This window comes from Struthio camelus, chromosome 3, assembly GCF_040807025.1.
Source record: "Struthio camelus isolate bStrCam1 chromosome 3, bStrCam1.hap1, whole genome shotgun sequence".
Classification (NCBI taxonomy): domain Eukaryota; kingdom Metazoa; phylum Chordata; class Aves; order Struthioniformes; family Struthionidae; genus Struthio; species Struthio camelus.
This window is the reverse complement of record NC_090944.1, coordinates 77,494,671-77,516,012: the sequence shown is the minus strand read 5'-3', so window position 1 is coordinate 77,516,012 and position 21,342 is coordinate 77,494,671. Positions and strand designations below refer to the sequence as shown.

The window sequence follows — 21,342 nt, the reverse complement described above, 5'->3', positions numbered from 1 at the left end:
GTCCTGAGCCACCTGCTCTGGGTGACCCTGCCTGAGCTGGGAGCTTGGACCAGCCGATCTCCAGAGGTCCCTTCCAACCCCAACCGTTCTGTGATTCGGTGACTTAGCACAGGATTTCCTTTATGCCTACGTTAAGCCTTCTTTAGTGGTGTAAATTGGCCTAATTTAGGTGAGGTAAAAGAGGTAATAAAAATCGGAGCATTCACTTTAAATAGAGCTGTTTAAGAATATATATATATATATATTTTTTTTTTTCTTTAGCAGAGGCCATGGTCTCTGCTCCCTTCCCCGGGGCGCTGGGGGCGGGCGGGGAGGAAGGGCAGGCGGGAGAGCCGAGGCCCGGCTGCGCGGCCGGCGAGCACCGCGCCTTGCCCGCAGGGCGAAAATTGGCTTCGGCTTCCCGGGCGCCGCGGAGGCCGCCCGAGGGACAGCCGCCCCCGGTGCCCCACGGCCGCTCCGCCGGGGCGGGGGGGGCTGCTCGCCGCCGCGCTCCGCCGCCTCCCGCCGCGAGGGGCGCCGGCCGGGCCAGGCGGCGGCCAGGGCCGCCCCTGCCGCTGCCGCTGCCGCTGCCGCTGCCGCCGCCGGGCGGGCTGCGGCGGGCGCCGTGGCGGAGCGCGGCGCCGGAGGGGGCGGCGGCGGCGGCAGCATGGAGGCGGATTTCGCCGCTTTCGGGAACCCGCTGTGCGGCGAGGTCAAGCGCTTCTGCCAGCGGGTCCGCGAGACCTACCGGGAGATCCGGGAGGAGCTCACCCCCTACAGGGATGACCGTTACTACCGGTACGGCCGGCGGCGGCGGGTGGGAGGGGGTGGGGGACGGGCACCAGGGGGGCGCTCGCCGGCAGCCATTTTGGGGCGAGCGAGGCGGGGGAAGGGGGCGCCGCGAGGCGGCAGCGCCGCTGGCCGCGCCGGAGCAGACCTGAAGGAGGCCGCCGTGGCGGCGGGCGGCCGTGGGCGGCGGGCGGCCGTGGGCGCCGGCCGCCCGCCCGCAGGCCCGAGGCCGCGGCACCCCGGGCAGGGAGCGTTGCCGGTGATGCGGGGTCTTTGCCTTTGCCTTCCTCTGTCCCGTGGCTTTTGCGTTGCCGTTAACACGTCCCCAGGGCTTTCGGTTCGGAAACGTTCAGAGGCGACCGGGGGAAACCCGCGAAACGGTCCTGGAGTAGCGACAGCGTTGGCTGGGAAACCACAGTAGGTAGCGATGGTTGAGGTTAAAATGGACAGACGTACGGAGCAGGCTACACACGTTTCTTCTGTGCCTGGCTCTGTGTACCGTTATCGCTAACGCCCAGTGATGGCTGGAGAGTACTAATTTTTTGAGATTACACAAAACCAGGAAGGGCTCTAAACATATTGGAATATGGGGTTATAAGTTAAAAGAAGCTTCGGATTAGAGAAACGGTCTGAAAAGGTAGCATGACGTTCAGGAAAGACAAATGCCAGGGTCTGCACGGGAAGGAATATTCAGCCACACGGATACAGGCTGGTGAACGGTTATGTAGCGTTTTTGTAGAAAAGGATTTAGGAGTCATAACGCGTTATATAAGAAACCTCTTCCAACCGTGTCTTACATGTGGAAAAGGCAAGTGTAATTTGGGGTGGGTAATAAGAGTGTAGTTTGCAAAATAAGAGAATTAAGTCCTCTACTGTAGTCACTAGTCCATACCTTAGCTGGAGCTGTGACCAGTTCTGGGCACCACACTTCAAGGGCCTGACACTGAAAGAGCCTGGGGAGAGAGAGAAGAATGATCAAAGGCCTAGAAAGTGTAACTGTGGGGAAAATTTGGGGTTGTTCACCCAAAAGAAGAAACCTCCCAGTTGGGGGAATAGAGCTTCTGTAAAAAGAAAGGGAATAATCTGTTATGCATGTCCATGTTCATGCTAGAGAGAAGATTATAGAGGAGCATAAATAGTAGCAAGAAATATTCAGGTAAGACATTAAGAAAAAAATTCTGGTTGGGACGGATGGTAAAACACTACAGAATGGCTTATCCAGGGAGACTGTATCGTCTCCCTCCCTGGAAGTCCTCAAAAACTTTTGACAAACATACCAAGAATGACACAGGCCTGGCTATGTCAATATCTGGCTGGAGGCAGAAGGAAAGACTAGATGCTTTGTGAGGTCTCTTCCAGCTCTTTTTCTATGAATCGGAGCGTAAGTGTTTGCCTAAATGTTTGTGCACCGTGTGCCCCAGTTCTCCTGCATAGACCACTTAGCTTCAATATGCTGTGTCTGTTTTCCCCAATGAAGGATGTGGTCCATTATACTGAATGTGTCCCACTGTTCACAATAGGAAAGATTGTGGACTCACACAATTTGGCATCAGTGCCTCACAGCTTGGCAGAGTTTCACATAACCACAATCCTTCCCACGAAAACAGTGGCGCCTTGTACCTGAGCATGGTGTGAGAAGACATGGGAGATGGTAAGAAATGCCGATAGTGAACCTGTGTGCATCTGTCATTGTGCTGCACAAATATTGGTGCTAGAATGTATAGGGAGGGGAGAAATAAGCTTTGGATTAACATTTAGGAGGTTCAGGGAAATGCACCTGTTCAGCCTTTTTTTTTTCCAGAAGAAACCTGAGCTCCCCAAGCTAAATTTTCATTAACTTATTGTTATGACTAAAAGTGTGTATGGAGGTACTTTCTGTATTGTATAGAGGAGACACTACTGCACTGGATCAAATGAGCATGTAGAGTTAGAATGCTAGATCTAGAAAGGCTAGACTGCCTTTTTTTCAGGGAGAGTATCCCCAAGGGGTATCACGTGCAGAACCTTTAGGATGAAAGATGCTGAAATGGAGATGTACTGTGCTCTTGGCAGAAAACAACTTTTCTAGACTCAGGAATCACAAAAGTATTTCTCTGCATTCCCAAGGTCTTAATCTAACAGGTGGAATAGAATAACGTTACCGTTACTGTCGCTGCATACCTATTATTCTTGTGTATTTTTCAGTTTCGCATTATTGATGGAGGTAGCAATGCCACCTGCTTTTTAGATTCCTGGTAAGGAGGAGGATAGCTGGTCAACAGTTGTTGTTACTCTGCATTCTTCTTACAGCCAACCTTCATTTATGAGAAGGAGAATTTGGTATTTCATCCTCTTTCTCTCTGTTTTATTCAGTTCCTTTGGTCAGTTTATAAATTAATGTAATCAGAGATTTAACAGAGAACCTTACTGCTCTGAGGACACAAGAAATTTTGGAAATTTGACCAAAGGAAATCTGGTGTAATCTGTCTTTACTTCAAACCAAGGTATTTCTCTAAAGTAAGATTACTAAGAGGAAATAATATCTTGTACCAGACTAATAAAATGAAGCCACAATAAAGCATATTTTTCCTCTCACACATGGTATCCACAAACGTACAGCAATCAACCACTGTCAGTCTTAACTCTCCCCTCTCACTGCTTGAGCAAAGCCACTTGGCATCAGCTGGAGGTTTCCATTGCTTCTGTGGAAATGGAGAGGTGTAGTCCATTAAGGGGTAGGGAAGGGGAGGGAGAAGGGCAAGACTTTGCAAGTAATCAATTTGCCAGAAAAAAAAAAAAATTGGCTGCTATAGTCTCACTTCTGATTTCTATAAGAACATCCCTCCCTAAGTGCCCCTCTCAGTAGCAGGGAACAGGAAGACTCAAAAGCTTTGGGGCAGAGGTGATATAGAAGTGGAAAAATACCATGCTGTCCCTTTGTGACTGGCAGAGAAATAGCTTTTCTTAACCCAAGAGTGCTACTATATGTTATGTTGGTATGTGCTCATCCTCAGTGACAGGGGATTAAGTGTGATAGGGATGACCTATCTCGGAGACAGCCGATGAAGTTGTTATCCCAAGTATCTGTGCTCTCACTGTACAGGTGGCTGCATCTTTTCTGATTCAGCTCTGAGGCTGTCCCAGTTCAGTGACATCTTTTTGGTGACTGTTTCCTTTAAAGCACAGTGCTCTCGAGCATGTGGTTCAGCAGCTGCCTGAGCTGCCTGTTCCTTGGGCACAGGGCAGACAACCGAAGGTGACAGGCTCGTCAGCCATCTCAAGCTATGCCATCCTCACTCAGCAGAGCCCCAGGGCACTCATCTGCGCTGTGCAGGTGAAGCGATGTCCATGTCAGTGAGTTTGACTCGCTCTGCTCTCTAAATTGTGCCTCCTTGTGTACTTCCCCTTGACCAGTTTGCCCAGCTAGTTCACCCAGCCATCCTGGGAGAGGATGGAGAGAGCAGGGTTAACCATCTCTTAGGACACTGATTAATGCTGTCTGCCTAGGTTAATAGTTCCCTTGAGCAGACATGGCACTTTACGGTATGCTTGTAAAAGAGGTTTGTGTTTACAGATTAATGGATATGATACCAAGTAACCTCACTGGTAACCCCACTCCGAGGTTGGTCTGGACTTAGCACACCCAGGGTGCACCAGGAGATGCCTGGGGCACTAGACAAGCTGGGAGGGGGTGGGAGAAGGGAAGAGTGTTCACTTTCTCCCATCAGTCCTGGAGACTGCCACAAAGTGCATCAGGCCTTGATATATTACAGCAACTTCAGGATTGTTCTAACCTATACTCCCAAAAAATAGCTCCAAACAAGCCACTTCAAGGAACATATTGTTCTCTGGTGTCTCTCCCTCCCTCTCCAATATGTGCCTTCCTCCCTTAGCATGCCTCTGGGGCTGGATGGCAGGGCAGGAATACGAGTCGCAGCTGATGGCTCCTTTCTACTGCACTAGGCAATTTTAAGTAAACCATTGGTACGAAAAGAATTTAGTAGCAGTGGTACTAATGCATCTAGATTTTTATCTCTTTTGAACATGTCATCAGGGAGATATGTAAAGCTTACCAGAAGATACAGCCTCACAGTCAGCTGATGTTTATTTCAGTGGGAGTTTTATCACTGTATCCCCTAGCTAACTTTGAAGAGCTCAGCATGCTGAAAATATTTTGTTAGGAAATCAAGCAAATAATGTGCCTCTCTGATAGAAGGAGATAGAAGGAGGGTGGCCAAATTGTGGTCTGACATCAGAGTTGTGTAACTGTAAGGAGCAACTTGGTATTCCTGAAAAATCAATTTCTGGGCTAATGAACATATCACGTAGGCCTATCAGCTTATCAAGAGAGGCACTGTGCTGACATTGAATTTAGTAATAATGACCTACAATCCACCACACATTGAAAAAGGGATATATTTTAAACTATCATGCAATAATATGACATTTTTGTTCATCAAAGAAAAGACTATATATGATGTAGTTGAAACTTATTATTTAACCTGCAGTTTTAATTAATGCTTGATGTTGCTTATATGGGTAACAGAATAGGTAAGTATGTGATACTAATAGTCTTACTTCTTATTAATTTCTTAATATCTCCTGTTAGTGTTTCCAGTTGGTTAAAACTTGGCTAAACTTCAAAACATTTGGGAAAAGTTCATTCACAGCAGTTCAGCTGCTTTTGAGAATAAAGTCCGAGCAAAACACATAGTTTGACTCAGCAATAAGGACAAGCTGTTCATTTTTCCTTTAGAGAAACTCTAGTGCCTGCACGCGTTGCAGAAGAAACTTGAAGTTTGCCAGAGCGGGCTCTTGTGGTACGGAGACGCTTCTTCCTGCCTTCTTAAAGTCTTTCCTAGGTGCTCAAAGTGTCAGTCTGTGAGAAGCCAAGGGGTCAGCAGGAACTTGCTAGAGATTTGCAGTCAAATTTCCTGAAGGTTCATGCTGCTTTCCAGCCTAGATCCAGACAGGATCTACAGTGGCTGCTTCAGGGCACAGCTTGTACCTCCGTCTTGTTCTGGCAGCTGGCTGGAGAACCTGAATGACTCCAGTGCGAAGTTGAGAAGAGAAAGGATTGGAAAGCTTGAAGCAGCGGGAGGAGGAGGAGACTACCACCACGGTTTCACAACTGGTTTCAGCTGCTGTAAACTGGATCTGCCACTGAAAGAAGCAGTCCCATCTCTCCTTTCCCTAATCACACATTTCTGCCCTCGTCCCTGTCTGCCCACAAATGTTCATAGCTGCACAATGGCTAAACAACCGCCCCAGCTGAACAGTATTTCTTTTTTTCTGAGTGATTTTTAACCCCCATCAGTTCTCTGGTCTGGTACACGATTCAGCTGCACAGACACTTGTGCTGATAAAAGGCAGAGCGCTACTGAGGGGCTGGATTACTTCTTTTGTCAATAATTTGGGTAGGTATGAGCATGAATTGATCATGAAACTGCAGTCTGAGTGTTAGGGAAGTTAGAATAAATAGAATCAGGGCTGAGATGGCATTCAACCTGCTTACTCGTAGATCAGCCTGTCTCTTCTTGCAAGCCTCATTCATCATCTGCCTTCCAGTTTCTACAATGGATGAGACAGACAGTAGTGTCCTGCACAAGTTCATCCCAGAGCAGCTCAGCAGGGCACTGAATGAAGCAGGATCTTGTAGGGAGTAATGTAGAGTGAGACTGTGACTGACGGTGTGTGAGGAGGGGGGTAGGTTTTACTGGCACCTTCACTGTAACAGGATCTAGCCTCTGAGCAAACTCACCGATATTCTTTCCCCAAACTTGCAGGGTGCAATGCCTGTGTTGAAAATGTGCTCACAGCCCTGTGGGAACTGGTAAAGTGGCAAAGAGAAGGATGGTCTTAAGGCTACTTGAAGTGAGTTGGATTTCAAGCTCTGCCATTGTTCTCCAACTGACCTGTGTTAATTTCTCTGTGCTGCAATTCCCTACCTATACAAGGAGGGCAATATGCTTTTGTTTTGGCAGAGTATGAGGAAAAATTCATTCATTTGTAAGACGCTTCAGTGCCACAAGGATTGACGCAGTCATGCAAATAGCTCAGATGTGTACATAAATAGCAGTTGTATCTCTGAGCTTCCTAGCACAGTGGAAATGGTCACAGATGTTGCAAACATCATTTGATCATTTTCTGGCCACAGGGAACTTGTTGGAGAGGCCTGAAATGGGCTGAGAGCTACAGGCTGTATGTTATAGTCCCTGGTGACCTAATCACTTCAAATTGTGGCTTGGCAGTGCTATCCTGTTCTGAGCAGATATCGTTTGTTAGATTGTCCTGATGACCCAAAGCTTTATTTTCTGACTGAGGGTATTTATTCTTGTTGATTTAAAATTTATAAATGCCTCTCCACAGTCACTTGGTATTACACATTTCTCAGCACAGCCTTTTTATGAGATTACTAAATTATTGTCAGTGTTGTAAATCACAGTTTAACTGAGTGGATAAATACCAATATCACTGATTGAATTCATTCCTAGCATGTTTCCCTTAGTCCAGTGGAGTTACGCAGGACACAGAGTGGGTCCCACAGGTCATCAGTAATGAGATAAATTATCTGTAAGGCAAATGAACGAATGAATGATGTTGTCAAGTGTTAAATACCTTTAAAAAGCAGGTGGAATTCTACCATCTAAGTAACTTTTAACAGAACTATTTGATTGTTGAAGAGATATTTTTCAAATTGTACATTGAGTGATCCATCCATTTCTGGGGTCATCTTGAGATGGCTATAACTTACAGGTATGACAAACATCAGAGCTGAGAACTTACTCTGAAGTTTATCCTAGACTAGACACCAGGTATCCACACATACTTAGGTAACTGCAGTGCTGGCTTTTTATGAACAGATATTAGAGCTATCGAAAATGACTACTTGAAAAAGTCCCTAAAATCACCCTTCCTAATTCTCATCATCTGTACCCAGTGGGTCTATTGCCAGTTGTTGCTGTCCAGTCCCAGCAGATTTAATAGGAAAGTAGAATAGAATCCAAGTTTATTTTGCACATTTGTGCAAAAATTAAAAATAGCGTTAAGTGCGATCTGGCAACGTCTTTTCAGTAGTGTGTTAAAAGCAGTAGCTCACTCTTAGGATTTAGTTCGCAACACTTGTAAGCTGACTAAATTCTCTGTAAACATGACATATTAAACACGTCTTGTGTAATACAAAGCTACATCCAGGTGACTGCAAGTGATGGCATTTTCTTTCAGCTGGAAGAGCAATTGCCATTGGATTAGGCTGAGAAAAACCATTTGCAGATCAGGAGGCTGTCTCTAATGTGAAGTGAAATAAACACGCGCACATTCAGAATAGATAGGTTGTGTCAGTCCTTATACCTAAACGGGATAGGTTTTTATCAGATTCAGAACCGCTTCTCTGTCTTTTATATTTTCTGTTTATAGGGTTAACTTTCCTTCTGATGAAAGCGACTGGCAGTGCTGTAACGAAAGCTGAGCTGGTGTGCTTGGAGCGGCTCTGCCGCGGCAGGTTCTACTTGATCTGCACTTATCTCAAGAGAGAGCGGACAAATAGTCCCGTCTTCCACAGGGGGACCCCCATTTGGGCTGCAGAAAGGCAAATAACACAGACAGTGCTATGGCACACGCCTTCCTGCAGGTATCCGAGCCCTGGCCCTCCCCTGACTCTGCCGCTCCGGTTCTCAGCCTGACAAGGGGGAACCCGTTGCGCTCAGCGGCCGGGGCACTCCCTAACGGCGAAACGCTGCTCTAGCCCGGCTGTTTTAACCCCCAAGCCCGCACGAGCGAGAAGCGAGGCACGCGACGCGCCCTCGCCCCCCGCGCGCCTGCACAAAACCTACCCGCGGCCTCGGGCGGCCCCCCCCACCCCCTGCCCGCCGCCCGCCGGCAGCCGCCGGACCAGCCCTCGCCTCCCTCCCTCAGCGTGCCGCGGCCCCGCACGAGTCCCCGGCGGCCTCTGCCGCCCCGCCGCCCGCGGGAGACCCGGCACGACGGTCCGAGCCCGCGGGCGGCGTCCCGACCGCCCCGCGCACCCACGGCCGCCCCCGCCATCGTCGCCCCGCCCCATCGGGCGGGCCGTTACCCCCCCCTCCCCCCCGGTCCCCCGGCCGCCTTGAGGAGCCGCCCGGCCCCCTCCGCCGCCCGCACCTCCCTCGGGGAGCGAGCGGCAGAGCGCGGAGCCGTGTCCCCTCCGCCCCGCCGCCCTTCGCTCCGCGCGGCGGAGGAGCCGCGGGGGCTGCCGTGACGTCTCGCGGAGTCGCGTGGCGGCCAGGTGACGCAGGCGGAAGCCGCCGGCAGGCGCCGCTTGGCGATCGTGCCACGGCTGCGGGCCGCGGCTGCCGGACGAGGAGGCGCCCCCCGCGCGCATGCGGCGCCGAGATGGAGCCGTGAGTGGGGGGAGGGGGGAGGAGCGGGGTGGTCGCCCTCCCGGCTGCCCTTGCGGGCTCAGCCGTTGGGCCCCGTCCGTTGGGGGAGAGCCGGCCGGCCGGGCGGGGCGCGCGGCCGCGGGGCACCCGCCTTCCTGCCGGGCCGTGGCGGCGCCCTGCCCGGCCGGCACCTGTGCGGTGGCCGGCGGAGCCGCGACTGCTCCGCCGCCGCCCCCCACCTCCCCCGGGACTGGGCGGGCACCAGCAGCTGCAAAGCGGCCAGGAGCTGTCTGCCCTCGGGGAGAGGGGGAGGGAGAAGTCTTCGCCTGCACGGTTGGCCTCACGACTTGGAGTTTGTAATTCGGTTTAGGAAAGGAGATCGCTGAGGGTTAAGTTCTCCCGAGACCGAGTTTTGCAAGTTAGCAAACCGGGAGTAATCACCCGCCTCTTAGAAGAGTGCTGAGTTTTTGTCCCTCTTATTTAGTGAATTTAAAAAACCCTGTATTTCTACTCACAGACTGCGACTGTAAGGAGAAAAAAAATGTTGTTTTTCCAGACGCTTGTCTGCATGGATAGAGCAGTTATCATGACTAATTCTTTAAACACCAATGAGTGAAATAAATAAGACTGTAAAAAGAACAAAAGAGGCCATTTGAGCTGTTTAGTATAGTCAGTTAGCTTGCAGTTGTCATATAACAGTACTACACGGCATTTTAATATCAACTGTATACATCTTTTTTATGTAATCACATGCTTCATTAGTTGTTAACCACAGTGAAATACATCTGCAAGAAGGAATTCGAGGTCTTCTGAGGGTCACCAAAGCAATGTCTTTAAGCAGTGAGAACATGCGATACGTGCAGGTAGACTGAGCACTATAAATGTGGGTAGCATAGGTAAAAGTTTAAATCAAAGTGGTTTTAATGGTTTTATCTTGGGAATGATCCTGAAGTCAAAAAGAACAGTTGGAGGGAGATGTGCATAGGCTAGTATGTAGAGAAAAAGCTATTGAGCGTAAAAGTGGGTGAGCTATTTCTGGTTTTGATACCAGCCCTTGGCTACCTTCTGCTTAATCGCACTTGCGTCACAGACTCCCCATCTGTAAAGTGAGATTCTTGAGTGAAAAGTGTTATATAAAAGCATTTGTGTTTCTTGAGGGTGTAATGCTATGGGCTGTTGTGCAGATGAGAGAAGTGACTTGAAGATGAGGAATAGCCTGAGACAAACGTTTTACTTAACAGTTTGAGCCAAGACTTCACTCAAGGAACAAAATTTAACGCGCTTTTAAATCTCACGTATGAATAGCTACCGCAAGACTGCAGTTGTTATGTAAATTTTCAAGCGTCTGGGAGTGCACGCTTCCATAGTTCATGCTAACGTAGATGGTATTAGTGCACAGTTTATTTTTTAAAAATCCTGACTGCTATGTGAGATGTCTGATATTTCTCTGTTTGTATCTCTGTGCTTTCTGCTCCTTTGCAGTGTTTTTTAAAAAGCCAATTTAGTTACAAAATAATTAGGTTCTGCCTGAATCAGGATAAAATTCAGTACGGATTGCTAAACCTGCCTGAGAAATCTGCTAACACTTGGATGGCTAACCTTGAGCTTCAGGCAGCCTTGGCTAGGCTGACTAAAGTCTATGGAGAAAACAAAGCACAATATATTCCTTCCCTGTGTGAACAAGTGCTTCCAGACATAGGGTCCTTCTTTGCCTTTCCCATATACGTCTTTGACACATTTCAGTCTTTATATGGCCTTTCGGATGTAAAAAAGAAGCTGTTAGTGGGAGATCATCCTCTTACACCTATAGATGTTCATAAATTAAGTAATTTATTTCCGAAAGACATATGCTAAACAATGAACATATAGAGGATCATTTTATCTGCCGGTGATAGGTTGAAATAAGACACTAACAACCCAAGGAAATTCTTTACTGCGGGGAAAGGCAGTAAAAAATATAGCACCCAATAGGAATTCTATAAATTATTGCTTGCTCTTGTAACCATAGTTAAGATTTGGTTGCATTCTTACATTTGATCTTACCAAAAGTGTTATGTGATTGTCATGACTTGAAAACAGGGTGGTGTTTCTACACAGTATCTCTGAAAGTTATCACAGCACTAAAATATCACTTCGATGTTGATGTAAATGTTGTGGTATAAACTTCTGGGTTATCAGTATCACCTTTTCGTGAATAAAAGTTTTGATGTTTAATACTGATTGAGTAAAAACACTGCTTGATCGCTTAGTTTAAGGTCTGTAGGTTCATAGCAAATGACTTGAGAGATGATTGAGGACTGATTGGTCATATAAATGTTTAGAAAGTGCACAAAGTGTAGAAGTCTCCCAGGACCTGCACACAGTAAAATACACTAGCAGTGTCACAGCCGAAGTAGACAACCTCTTATGTTTGTGCCAATGCAGACAGGTGTAATTCTGAGCTATGTAGCTTGCCAGGTTTTTCCAATACCCTTTCGTCCCTTGGACAGCAGCTTAATTTAATACTGCTTGCCTGTGAAGTTACATTCTCTGTCAATTCACTATTTCTGTGGTATAGTGTTAGTTCCCAGTCTAGGTGTTGCTGTCAGTCTGGGTTCTGTGTTAAGTTTTTGTAGGTTTGTGGTAATGTTAGAGGTTGTAGCTTTTGCTAGTAAGCGATGAAAATACAGTTCAGAGAGTTAAGAGAATCTGATAAATTGAGATGTAAGATTTCTGTAACTAAAGGAGAATAACTTGCAGCACTTTGGAAGTATAGTTTGTACCTGTCCGTCAAGTGAGCAGGTTACAAAGATGAGCTGTCCTTCCCCACTGGAAATTTGTAGAGAGCGCTTCATTTAAAATACTTTTCTAAGCTATATAAGCTGTTACCCTTACAAGATAATTTATTGTGAAATCAAGAACGAAATTAGAGCTGACTGTTCCCAAAATGTGAAAGATTACTGACAACATTCTTTGCTTAGATTAGTGATTTCTAGTTTTTTTGGACTTTGGTGCAGTGCCAGTGAACGTTTCTGAAACCACTAAACAGTATGGCCACACAACCTGGTATATCTGCAAATACTTACTATGCAGTATCGTTCTGCTGGCCAGCTGCATGTTACATAATCGTGGATTCACAAGCCAGTATGGAGAATGAGGTACTGCAGTTGTTCTAGCTGATCACATAGAAATCTAATGGAGAGGTGCAGGACTTTCATCAGATCCAACATAGGTTAATAATTATCGGTGAATTTTAAGTTACTTGAACCCCCCCCTAAAATGTTCTGTGAATCTGACTTGTTACCCATGTTTACTTCACTTACTATTTTTGTTTGGATCAATGTTTTTCAACTTAAACTCTTAATCTTAGTTACTAGTACTTCATTTCCTTCTTCCCTTTCTTTCTGAACTCTGTCTTGCTAGTAGATGTGACCTTTTCAGAAGGTTTTTTGTGTGTGTGATTTTGATGTGTGTACTTTGGTGTGTCCCGCCCGCTTGAACGTTGCACTCGGTTGTGAGAAATGAAGAAATAAAATGTAAATAGTTTGTCTTCTGTGTTTCGGTTATTTTGTGTCTAGCTGTTTCATGTTTAGAAGTTTGTGTTTTCAAACTGTAAGGGCCAGAAATCAATGGATTTTTTTCCTTTTTGAGAGCTGAAATTCTTCTGTTATAAGATCTCGAGGACTAGAGCTCTAAAGACACCCCTCCCCACCCCAAGACTTTAGACTTCTGTGATTTGTGATAAAATTTGTGAGTGCTGATAGTACAGGTATGAGCACCAAATTGTGATAGCTTCTGATAAAACAGCCTAAGAAGGACAAGGGCCGAGTCTGAGCTGTTCTAGTTGCCCGTATTCAGCCATCTGAACAAACCTTGTGTGTTTCTCAGCATTTACCTTAATCTAGTCTTGTAAATCCTGTAGATATACTAGGAACGGAACATGTCTTGAGAGAGTCTGTGCTATTTCACCTGTTCTCTCCTCACCGTTCTTTTGTCATTTAAGTTCTTCTGGAGAGAGCATTGTTGCCTTACTGACCTGTAAAATAGCACATTCATACAGTCAGTGCCTTAACTGAGACTTCAGGAGTATCAGTATGAAAGAAGGGAGAAGATCAGTATGTCCCTATTCTGGGCAAGTTCCTCTCCTTGGAAACTACCAGCATGACTGTTCTTACCTGCCGCAGCAGGATTTAAACATGTACCAAGCCATTTTGACTACTAGATGTTGAGCCATCCAGAGATGATTTAGAGTGAAGAAGGAGCCAGTGTCTGGAGCTGTGTTTCTGCAAAAGCTTGCAAGTGCGTCTGTGCTGTGGCTTAAGAGGTGATAATTGCCTATCGCTGTAAAGCCAGTCGTGTGAGTGTTACTTAGCGACCTCCAGTGGCTTTTCTGTAAGGACTGTGGAGGTGAGGCTGCTTCTCATGTTCACATTATACATTTTGAAATCTCTCACAGAAACGTGGACTAGGAAGCTTATCAAAAGAATACAAGAATGTGCATAGCAAATCAGAAATATCCTGCGTGAGCTTGTAACTGCCAAGTGGATGCTCTCGTATAACCTGTAAGAACACACAAGCATATGTGATACTTTCCCTCTATGTATATGATACTCTTCCAGTTTTCAGCTGTTCTCAACTCATGGACTTTCCAATCCAGACCTGGTTTCTTTGTGCTGAGTAGTTTTCAGTGGGTGCTCTTCCATCAGCTGTACGTGGGTTGGTATCCACTTGAACTCTTATATTTAATTTAGGCATGTCAGCATTTTTATATGCCAAGCATTTACCTGTTAAGATTAGTATCTGTGTAGCTTGAGATGATATCCCGTGAATGGAGTTCTTAAGTGGACAAGAAGTACCAGATCATTTATGGAACTGAAGGAGTCCTTGGAGCATCAGAGAGAGGAAAACGCCCTTTTAAAAATACTAGTGCAGATAGATAGAATAGCTTTGAACTGGCTTAAGTGAATCAAGACTGAGGTGTTAAATATTGGTTTGACCAATGTAGTGTAACTGAATCCCTGCAAAAATTGTGCAGACGTATCCTGGTTTGAAATGCCTCTGTTATCTGGGATTCTTGACGGTCAGCTTAAAGTCATACTTGTCTGTGAAACTTTTGTGTGATGCAGCTGAGATCAAAAGTGTATTCTGTGCTGTTCATATTTTGACTGTGATAATTTCATGTATAACTTCTTTTTTCCCCTGTATATTCAGCTATTCTGACTTCTCAGGCTTTTGCAGATTTTTGGCTCATGGTAATGGCATGTGGCAAGGAAAGTTGAACGGTGTTTGCAGGTGCTATTGCAAGAGTCCCGTAAAGCCAGTTTGCGCAAGCTTGTAACGTGTGCAGTTACTTACTTGCAGTTTTCTCCTGTGTTTTTTTCTCTCTTCCCCACCACCTGAGTTAAATTAAGATTAGGATATTTCAAACGTTACTGTAAAGAATTAACATCATTATTTCAGTAGTGTTTTGTCTGTAAAGAATCTAGATTCTTAAAATTGAGATGATTATTTAATCTTTTAAAGTGAGTTATTTCCCTTACTTAAAAGAGCTCCTTAGCAGGCTTGCAGGCCTGGGGTATGTGGTCCCAGACTATGGGTTGGGCTCATGGAAAGGGTTCCACCACCTTTTCTGCATTTCCTAATTAGTGTGGTGGTAGAGCAGTAAGAGCAGTACTCTCAGCTGGTGAAAAGAAATTCTATTCTAAGCTGGAAGGGAAGATTGTCTGTAGTTTTAAAGTCTTAAGCTTTCGTTTCTTTCCATGATGGTGCAGATAGATATTACTCCTACAATTTTATTAGAAAGCACCACCACCAAACTCTACAGCTTTACTGTATAAACAGTGCAGCTTTCTAATAACGATACCTGCTGGTACAGCAGTAAAAAATTAACTTTATGGTGACTGAATTCTGACACAACTCAAAACTAAGTGTTAGATGTGTTTTGAAACACAGGGTTTGTCTGTGTGCTTTATTGAACTGCTCATTTAACAAAGATGATGGTAGAGAAGGGATATGATATATAGGATTTTTATTTGGTCATATTGCCCTTATGCTAACAGAACTGGAAGTTACCTGTTTCCAAGAGAATGTAGTCAGTTATTTCAGTACTTTTCTTCTTTATTCTGTCTTTAACCTCGTGTTAACTGAAGATGGACTGGTATTTGCACCTATTTAAGTGGTTAATGATAAACTTCAGTTCAAGTTTCTTTTTCCCAAGCTTTGGGAGAGCTCAGCTGTGAATTCAGAGCCTGAGCTTGCACAACTAGCTGGTCCGAAGTTCTGCTCTGTTCCTTCTTAGGAGTGTTGCTGTAGGCGAAGTTCCTATAGGGATGACATTTACCTTTGGGGTTCAGAAAACTAATTAAGATCATGTGCAGGTAACTGAGTTATTACAGTGTTGTCAATCCCTTTAGGTTAAGCTGTCATTGTAGCAGGCATGGTACCTTGGATATTTAAATTACTCACATAGGAACTACAAATACAACTTTTTTTTTTTTTCTTCTTCTCAGTTAAGAAATGTTTCCTCTCACTCAAGTCTTAGGACAAGAGAAAACACTAGACTAAAATGAATGTGCAAAATTCATGCATTCGGAGATGGGTGTGCACATACCTATGTCTTATTATCCTAAGTAATTGTTACTGCATTGTCTATAAATTACAACTGTCTATAAAACAGCATTATTGTGGATTCTTCTTGGTGCTGTACGTTATCACAGACATTGGTTCAATTTTCTTTGTGGAGGAGAGAATGGTGAATGGATTTTTTTTTTTTTCCTTCTTTTAGAAATATGACTGACAGCTTATTCTGTGCTTTCTTTTGCTTCCTGTAGGCTGGCACCAATGCGATTATATACACTGTCCAAACGGCATTTTGTCCTGGTCTTTGTAGTATTCTTTGTTTGTTTTGGTTTGACAGTCTTCATAGGAATTGCAGGTAAGGATGTCATCTTTTTTTTTAAAAGATTTTTGTTTGCTTTGCCTAAATGTGTTGGTATTTACAGATGTACTTGGATGCTAATGAGCTTAGTGCCCCTGAAACCTCTGAGGAGGTATTGCTGTAAATCCACATCTAGTATTTATAGGGAGGGGCGAGTGTTTCTTATGTCTCATTCTTTCAGAGGAGTGCTACCTACACAGATTTGGTATTTGCATCTGCTTTGCAGGGGAGAGGTAAAAGAAAAAAAGCTTCATTGTAACATAGTTTTTCAGCAGACTGCTACATTAATTTTCTTACTTGTTTGTCAGTCTGTAAAACGATGCTACTAATACTTGATTTCCTTTGAGGAAGTTGATGACTTTTTGTAAAGTCTTCTAAATTGTGGGTGATAAGTGCCACAGAAATATAAAATATTTTAGCAATATGAAAATATGAAGTTCTGTTGGTGAACATACATGAAATTAGGTGTCTAGACTTGAAAACCTCTGTGAGACTCATGAAATAATATAGAAGACTGAGCACCATTAGTGGCTCGTACTTATCCTGGAGATCAGAGAGATTTGTGGAAGTTTGGTCTAGAAAGATGCAGAATATCATTAGGCAGATTGAGAGCATGGAAACGCTTCTGTGTTTCATGCTAGAGAACTTTTCCAGGTCCAAAAGGTATTTGAAAAAGAAGTCAGCATACTCACTGTCACTAGAACGTTGCTTGGCGCATCAGGGTAGCTCTGTCATCGGAGAGGTAAAGTGGGCAGGCAGGGAGAGGGGAAGGGAGGGAATGGTCATACTCATTAAACAACGCCTTCCCCCCTCCCCCTCCCCCTCCCCCTCCCCCCCCCCATTGAGCATAATTTTAAGACTTTATCAACTCCCCCAATTTTACCAATTATTTCCCCCTTAACCAGAGTTTTCTCCTGTGTCACTCTCTGACACTTCTCTTGAGCGTCCCTAGAGTTGTCTCCACTTCCCTTTAGAGTGAGGTGGCCTACAGAGCCCTGTGACTTGACCACTCCTGCCTGCCTTGGAAGGAAGGGGTGGTTAATTCGAGACAGCTGTTTGGGTTTTCGTGTCCATCCATGCCTTGTAGGCAGTATGCTCTTCATAATAGCATTAAATAATAAAAATCTATCTGCAGAATAGGACCTTCTTTTCTGCTATTTGATCTATTGTAGAAGCCTAAGGTCCAAACAGACTGTTTTCCAGTTCATGAAGATAAAATACTGATATTCCTGTGACTTATCTAAGGATGCTGAAGGGCGTTACTTGGCCACTAGAATATTACGTAAATACATTTATAAAATCACACCTTACACGAATGATTAAGCAAAAAACTGGAATGACTTAATTTAGTGTCATTTCCTGTTTGCCTTAAAAAATGAGCCATACTCACAGTTCTGTGTTTATATATGATTCTTGTGTATTGACAGTTGTGAGAATGTGACAAAAATGTTTTAATTTAAGACAGGGCAAAGAGCAGTGTTCCTGGAAGAGAAAACTGAGCATTTTCTTCCTAATGAGTAGTAATCCTTGAAAGAGAGCTCTTACGGTATGCTGCATTGTGTCTGCCTGGGCACTGCTATGATATTGCGGTGCCCTTATTGCAGGGCAATTGGCTGTGGTAAGCCATGCTCGGTTGTCTGTTCTGTCCAGTACTCACTGCGATTCCCTTCAGGAGCTGGCACTGCTGCCAGATTCTTGTCCTCAGCAGATTGATTTGCTTGATGTTTTTGTTGACAGAGCATGGATGCAGCTTGTTCTTTTAAAAATAATTAATCTATAATAATGGTGTTTACCTAGGGAGGAGAACCACTGAAGGCTTAAACTGTGTTTTTTGTGGGTTTTGTTGACAGCTTCCTGTGAATAGAGGGAGGGGCGCTCCCAAGACAGTATTCATTCATTAAAGGGTACAATCTGAGTAAAACTCACCAAACCCACTAAGTAAATGAAAAGGTGGGAGATACATTCATGTCTAGTGTGCTACTTGTATATGCCGTTCCCCGTACTCAGCATCTGTATCTGCGGTTTGGGAAGCCTGGCAGAGGCCTTGCTTCTCATCTGAGAGAAGTTGGTTTAATCTGAGGTGGCTGTTGCTCTCCAGTTCTTGTTACCCAGGCCAGATGCAGAACGCGTTTTTACAAGTTGCACCCTCTCTCTTTCCCTTTTCTCAAGACGCCCATGCCATCTTTGGGCATCTTGAGACAAGCCCAAGGAAAATACAGGTTGCAGAGCTTGTTTTCTGTACCTGAGCACGTTTTTTCCGTTCACCAGTTTAGTGTGGTTCTTCGCTTTCAGATATGATTCTGTTGACTTAGCAAGACTAAAAATAAAACTGTGCTCTTTAGTCACTGTTTTTTAATAATGTGACCACAGCATCTTTTTGGTCTGTTGCTTTAAAAAGCTTTAATATTTTGCATTTTAGAAATGCAGCAGTTACTACTGTAGAACCTCATTGATTTTTTGGTTGCTGATCTTAAAAACTGGGATTATGACCATTCTGCTCCAGCATTTTTTAATATCTTCTATTAAAAAAAAATCTCTAGAAAGGATCATTCTTTATTTTTTTTGTTAACGCTTAATTACTGAAATGCCACTCTGCTTTTTAAAACAAGAGAGCTTTCCAAATAACCTAGACAATCTTGTACATGCTAGAGAACTGAAAAGTTCAGTAATTCAGAACTGGCTTTGTAGGAGGTGGCTGTTGGTGAAGTTGGACTGAATTTTAATAAGAAGCTTTGAATATGATAGGTCAAATACTTAAGTTTTCCATTTAAAATCTATAAGATGCGTAGTCAATATTGTAATTAGAGTGCTTATAGAATTCCAAGCAATGCTGTGTGCTTAGAGCTGTCAGGAGAGCTAACGTAAAATACTTCTTGCCTGGAATGGGTCCGTGTTGCTCATTTATAAACTCCCTTTTCCATTTTTTCTTCATACTAGCTTTGAACTCTGTGGTCTTTTTGAATAATTGGTTTTCTTGCATACCTTGAAAGAACAAGTTTGTGTATGATACAGCATATATTTTGACGGTTAATAAATTAGCTTAAGTTTCCAGACCTAATAAGTAAGGGGAGAGACCATTTGGGTAGGGAAATTTAGCTGTGATTGGGAAGCCTCTAGATGACCCAAATACACACACATATGTCCTACCTGTGTCCCTACTTGGTATATATCTCCTCCATGGCCCTCCACACCTGTTAGAAAAGGGAGCTAATTTAGCTCTAGCCCAGCTTAGCACTAGTGCCTAAAGTTGATGAACCCTGCAGGCTGCAGGACTGAATTATAAATGAACTCAAAAGACATTGCTGAGGATGCGACTGCAAAACCAGCTAGAACCAGCCCTCTGAGATACAGAACAAAATGGACAGAGGCAACGGTTAACCTTCAGATAAGATAAGGCGCTATAAAGCAAGAACATAGCAACTGTCACGGGATGTAGACATGAACCAATGAAGAGGAAAGAGACCACCAACTCAGTAAAGAAGATTGGAAGAGACTGTCACAGGCAGGTGGGGAAATAAGACTGTAAGGAGTATAATTACCCCCAAATTTATTCGTTCCCCGGAGGCACCCAGCTTGAGCTGTTACTTTATTGTACCGTCATCTAAATAAATAATTAATTTTGCTGCTACACATACATGAGACTCTGCTTCTCGGAAGCCTACGGTCAAACTATTTCCATAACACCCCCGGTATATAGATACAGATCTTTTCCTATCCTTTCCTTTGATTTTTTCTGTCTCAATCCTTTTGTGTATGTACATATGCATACCCCAATATCTTTATCTCTTCTCCCAAGTACCATGTGTTCTTGCATAGCTAAGAAGGCAAAGGGGAGACCTTATTGCTGTCTACAACTACCTTACTGTAGGATATAGAGAAGATGGAGCTAGACTCTTTTTAGAGGTGTGCAGTGAGAGGACAAGAGACCACGAACACAAGTTGGAACATGGGAAATTCCAATTAGATATTAGGATTTTTCTTGTTTTTACTATAAAAATGATTAAATACTGAAACAGATTGTCCAGGGAGGTGTCGTCCTCTGTCCTTGGAGGTGTTCAGGACTTGACTGGACACGGCCCTGAGCAACTCGATCTAATTACACCTATTTAGAGCAGTAGGTTGGACTGGATAATCTCTAGGATGTCTTCCAACATAAATTATGATTCTGTGGTTCCTCTATTATTGTATACAGAAGTAGAGGCAGGGTATGGGTGGACAGATGCAGTTGATAAGTATTTGTGAAGTGTGTGTGACTGTATCCAGAATGATTGGAGGAGCAGCTGGGTGAAAAGTCTGGGAGTGAACTGAACATCTCCCAGAACAATTGGTCGTGAAACTCCATTGACTAAATGGAGTGTGTGTGTTAGGAGAAATTCTTTATAGAACTTTTATGCAATTTATATATATATAAAGTCACGTAAATAAATATATGCACATACACACACTATATTCCCCACGTTTGTGTAGAAAAGGAGGGCCCCATCTGAGTAGTCTGAGAACTGTCCTAAACAGACATACAGGTAATTTTTGCTTGAACAGACCAATACAAAATCCGGCGCTTGCCAGAAAGTACTATGATTGTGATTATACAAGCAAGTATGCTATAGGTACGCAAAAAAGACACTAGTGTCACGCACTTAGATACAATGGGATACTTTAGCCCTAGTATCTCAGCAGTGAACACAATGCAACATGAACATTATTAGCTAAGTACATCAGGTAATAGTAGCAGTTTGGACCTAGGAACTTGGGAGTTCAGTGCAATCTAATATGCTGGTTTTTTCAGGTGTGTTTTGCAGCCCTTGCTGAGCTTCAGGCTGCTGCACCAACAGTGCTGCTGGTGCTTAGCTAGCTTTTCTATAGCTGAGTACTTTCATGACTGCAGTATACACCATACCTTAGCTAGAGAAGAATACCCAGTGGTTTGGTGTAGTAGTTTAGAGCAGGCATGCAGGGCTTCTTACCTAGAGTTCTTGATTTATAATTTATATAAACTATGTAATCATCCTCAGAAACACTATGGCAGAAAAGCTTAAAGGAATTTGGGTATGGAGGAACAATCGGGCCAAGGTTATTATGATAGTTATATGTATAAGTGACTTACCTGTCAGCTTAAACATTTGCAGAGTGGGCTATTATTTACCTGTCTCCCAGGGATGCTTCATAACTATTTTGTACAATCTTTTGAAATGCCATATTTATATTGTTACTTATGAGCAATGTACATCAATATTCCTTTTTTCCCCTCTTACATATTGTATAGGTCCTAATGTAATTGAAACTTCTGTAGCAAGAACTGACTTAAATAACAGCCTGAAGGTA

At 44.2% G+C, this 21,342-nt stretch overlaps 1 protein-coding gene across 5 annotated transcripts in view; it reads left to right on the top strand.

Moving 5' to 3' along the window:
- The first annotated feature begins 586 nt into the window (after nucleotides 1-586).
- TMEM181 (transmembrane protein 181) overlaps nucleotides 587-21,342 on the top strand; it is a 39,247-nt gene continuing 18,491 nt past the window's right edge. For 2 of the 5 annotated variants that reach the window (XR_011140246.1, XM_068938585.1), the window contains exons 1-3: nucleotides 587-777; nucleotides 15,914-16,017; nucleotides 21,284-21,339. Coding sequence is in view for 4 of the 5 variants with exons in the window: in XM_068938585.1 (XP_068794686.1) it covers nucleotides 647-777; nucleotides 15,914-16,017; nucleotides 21,284-21,339 (291 nt within the window). In the remaining variant the exon portion in view is untranslated. Of the gene's footprint in view, nucleotides 778-8,877; nucleotides 9,126-13,539; nucleotides 13,646-15,913; nucleotides 16,018-21,283; nucleotides 21,340-21,342 lie in introns of those variants that run through there. The other 3 variants (XM_068938586.1, XM_068938588.1, XM_068938587.1) reach the window with 3 other exon arrangements.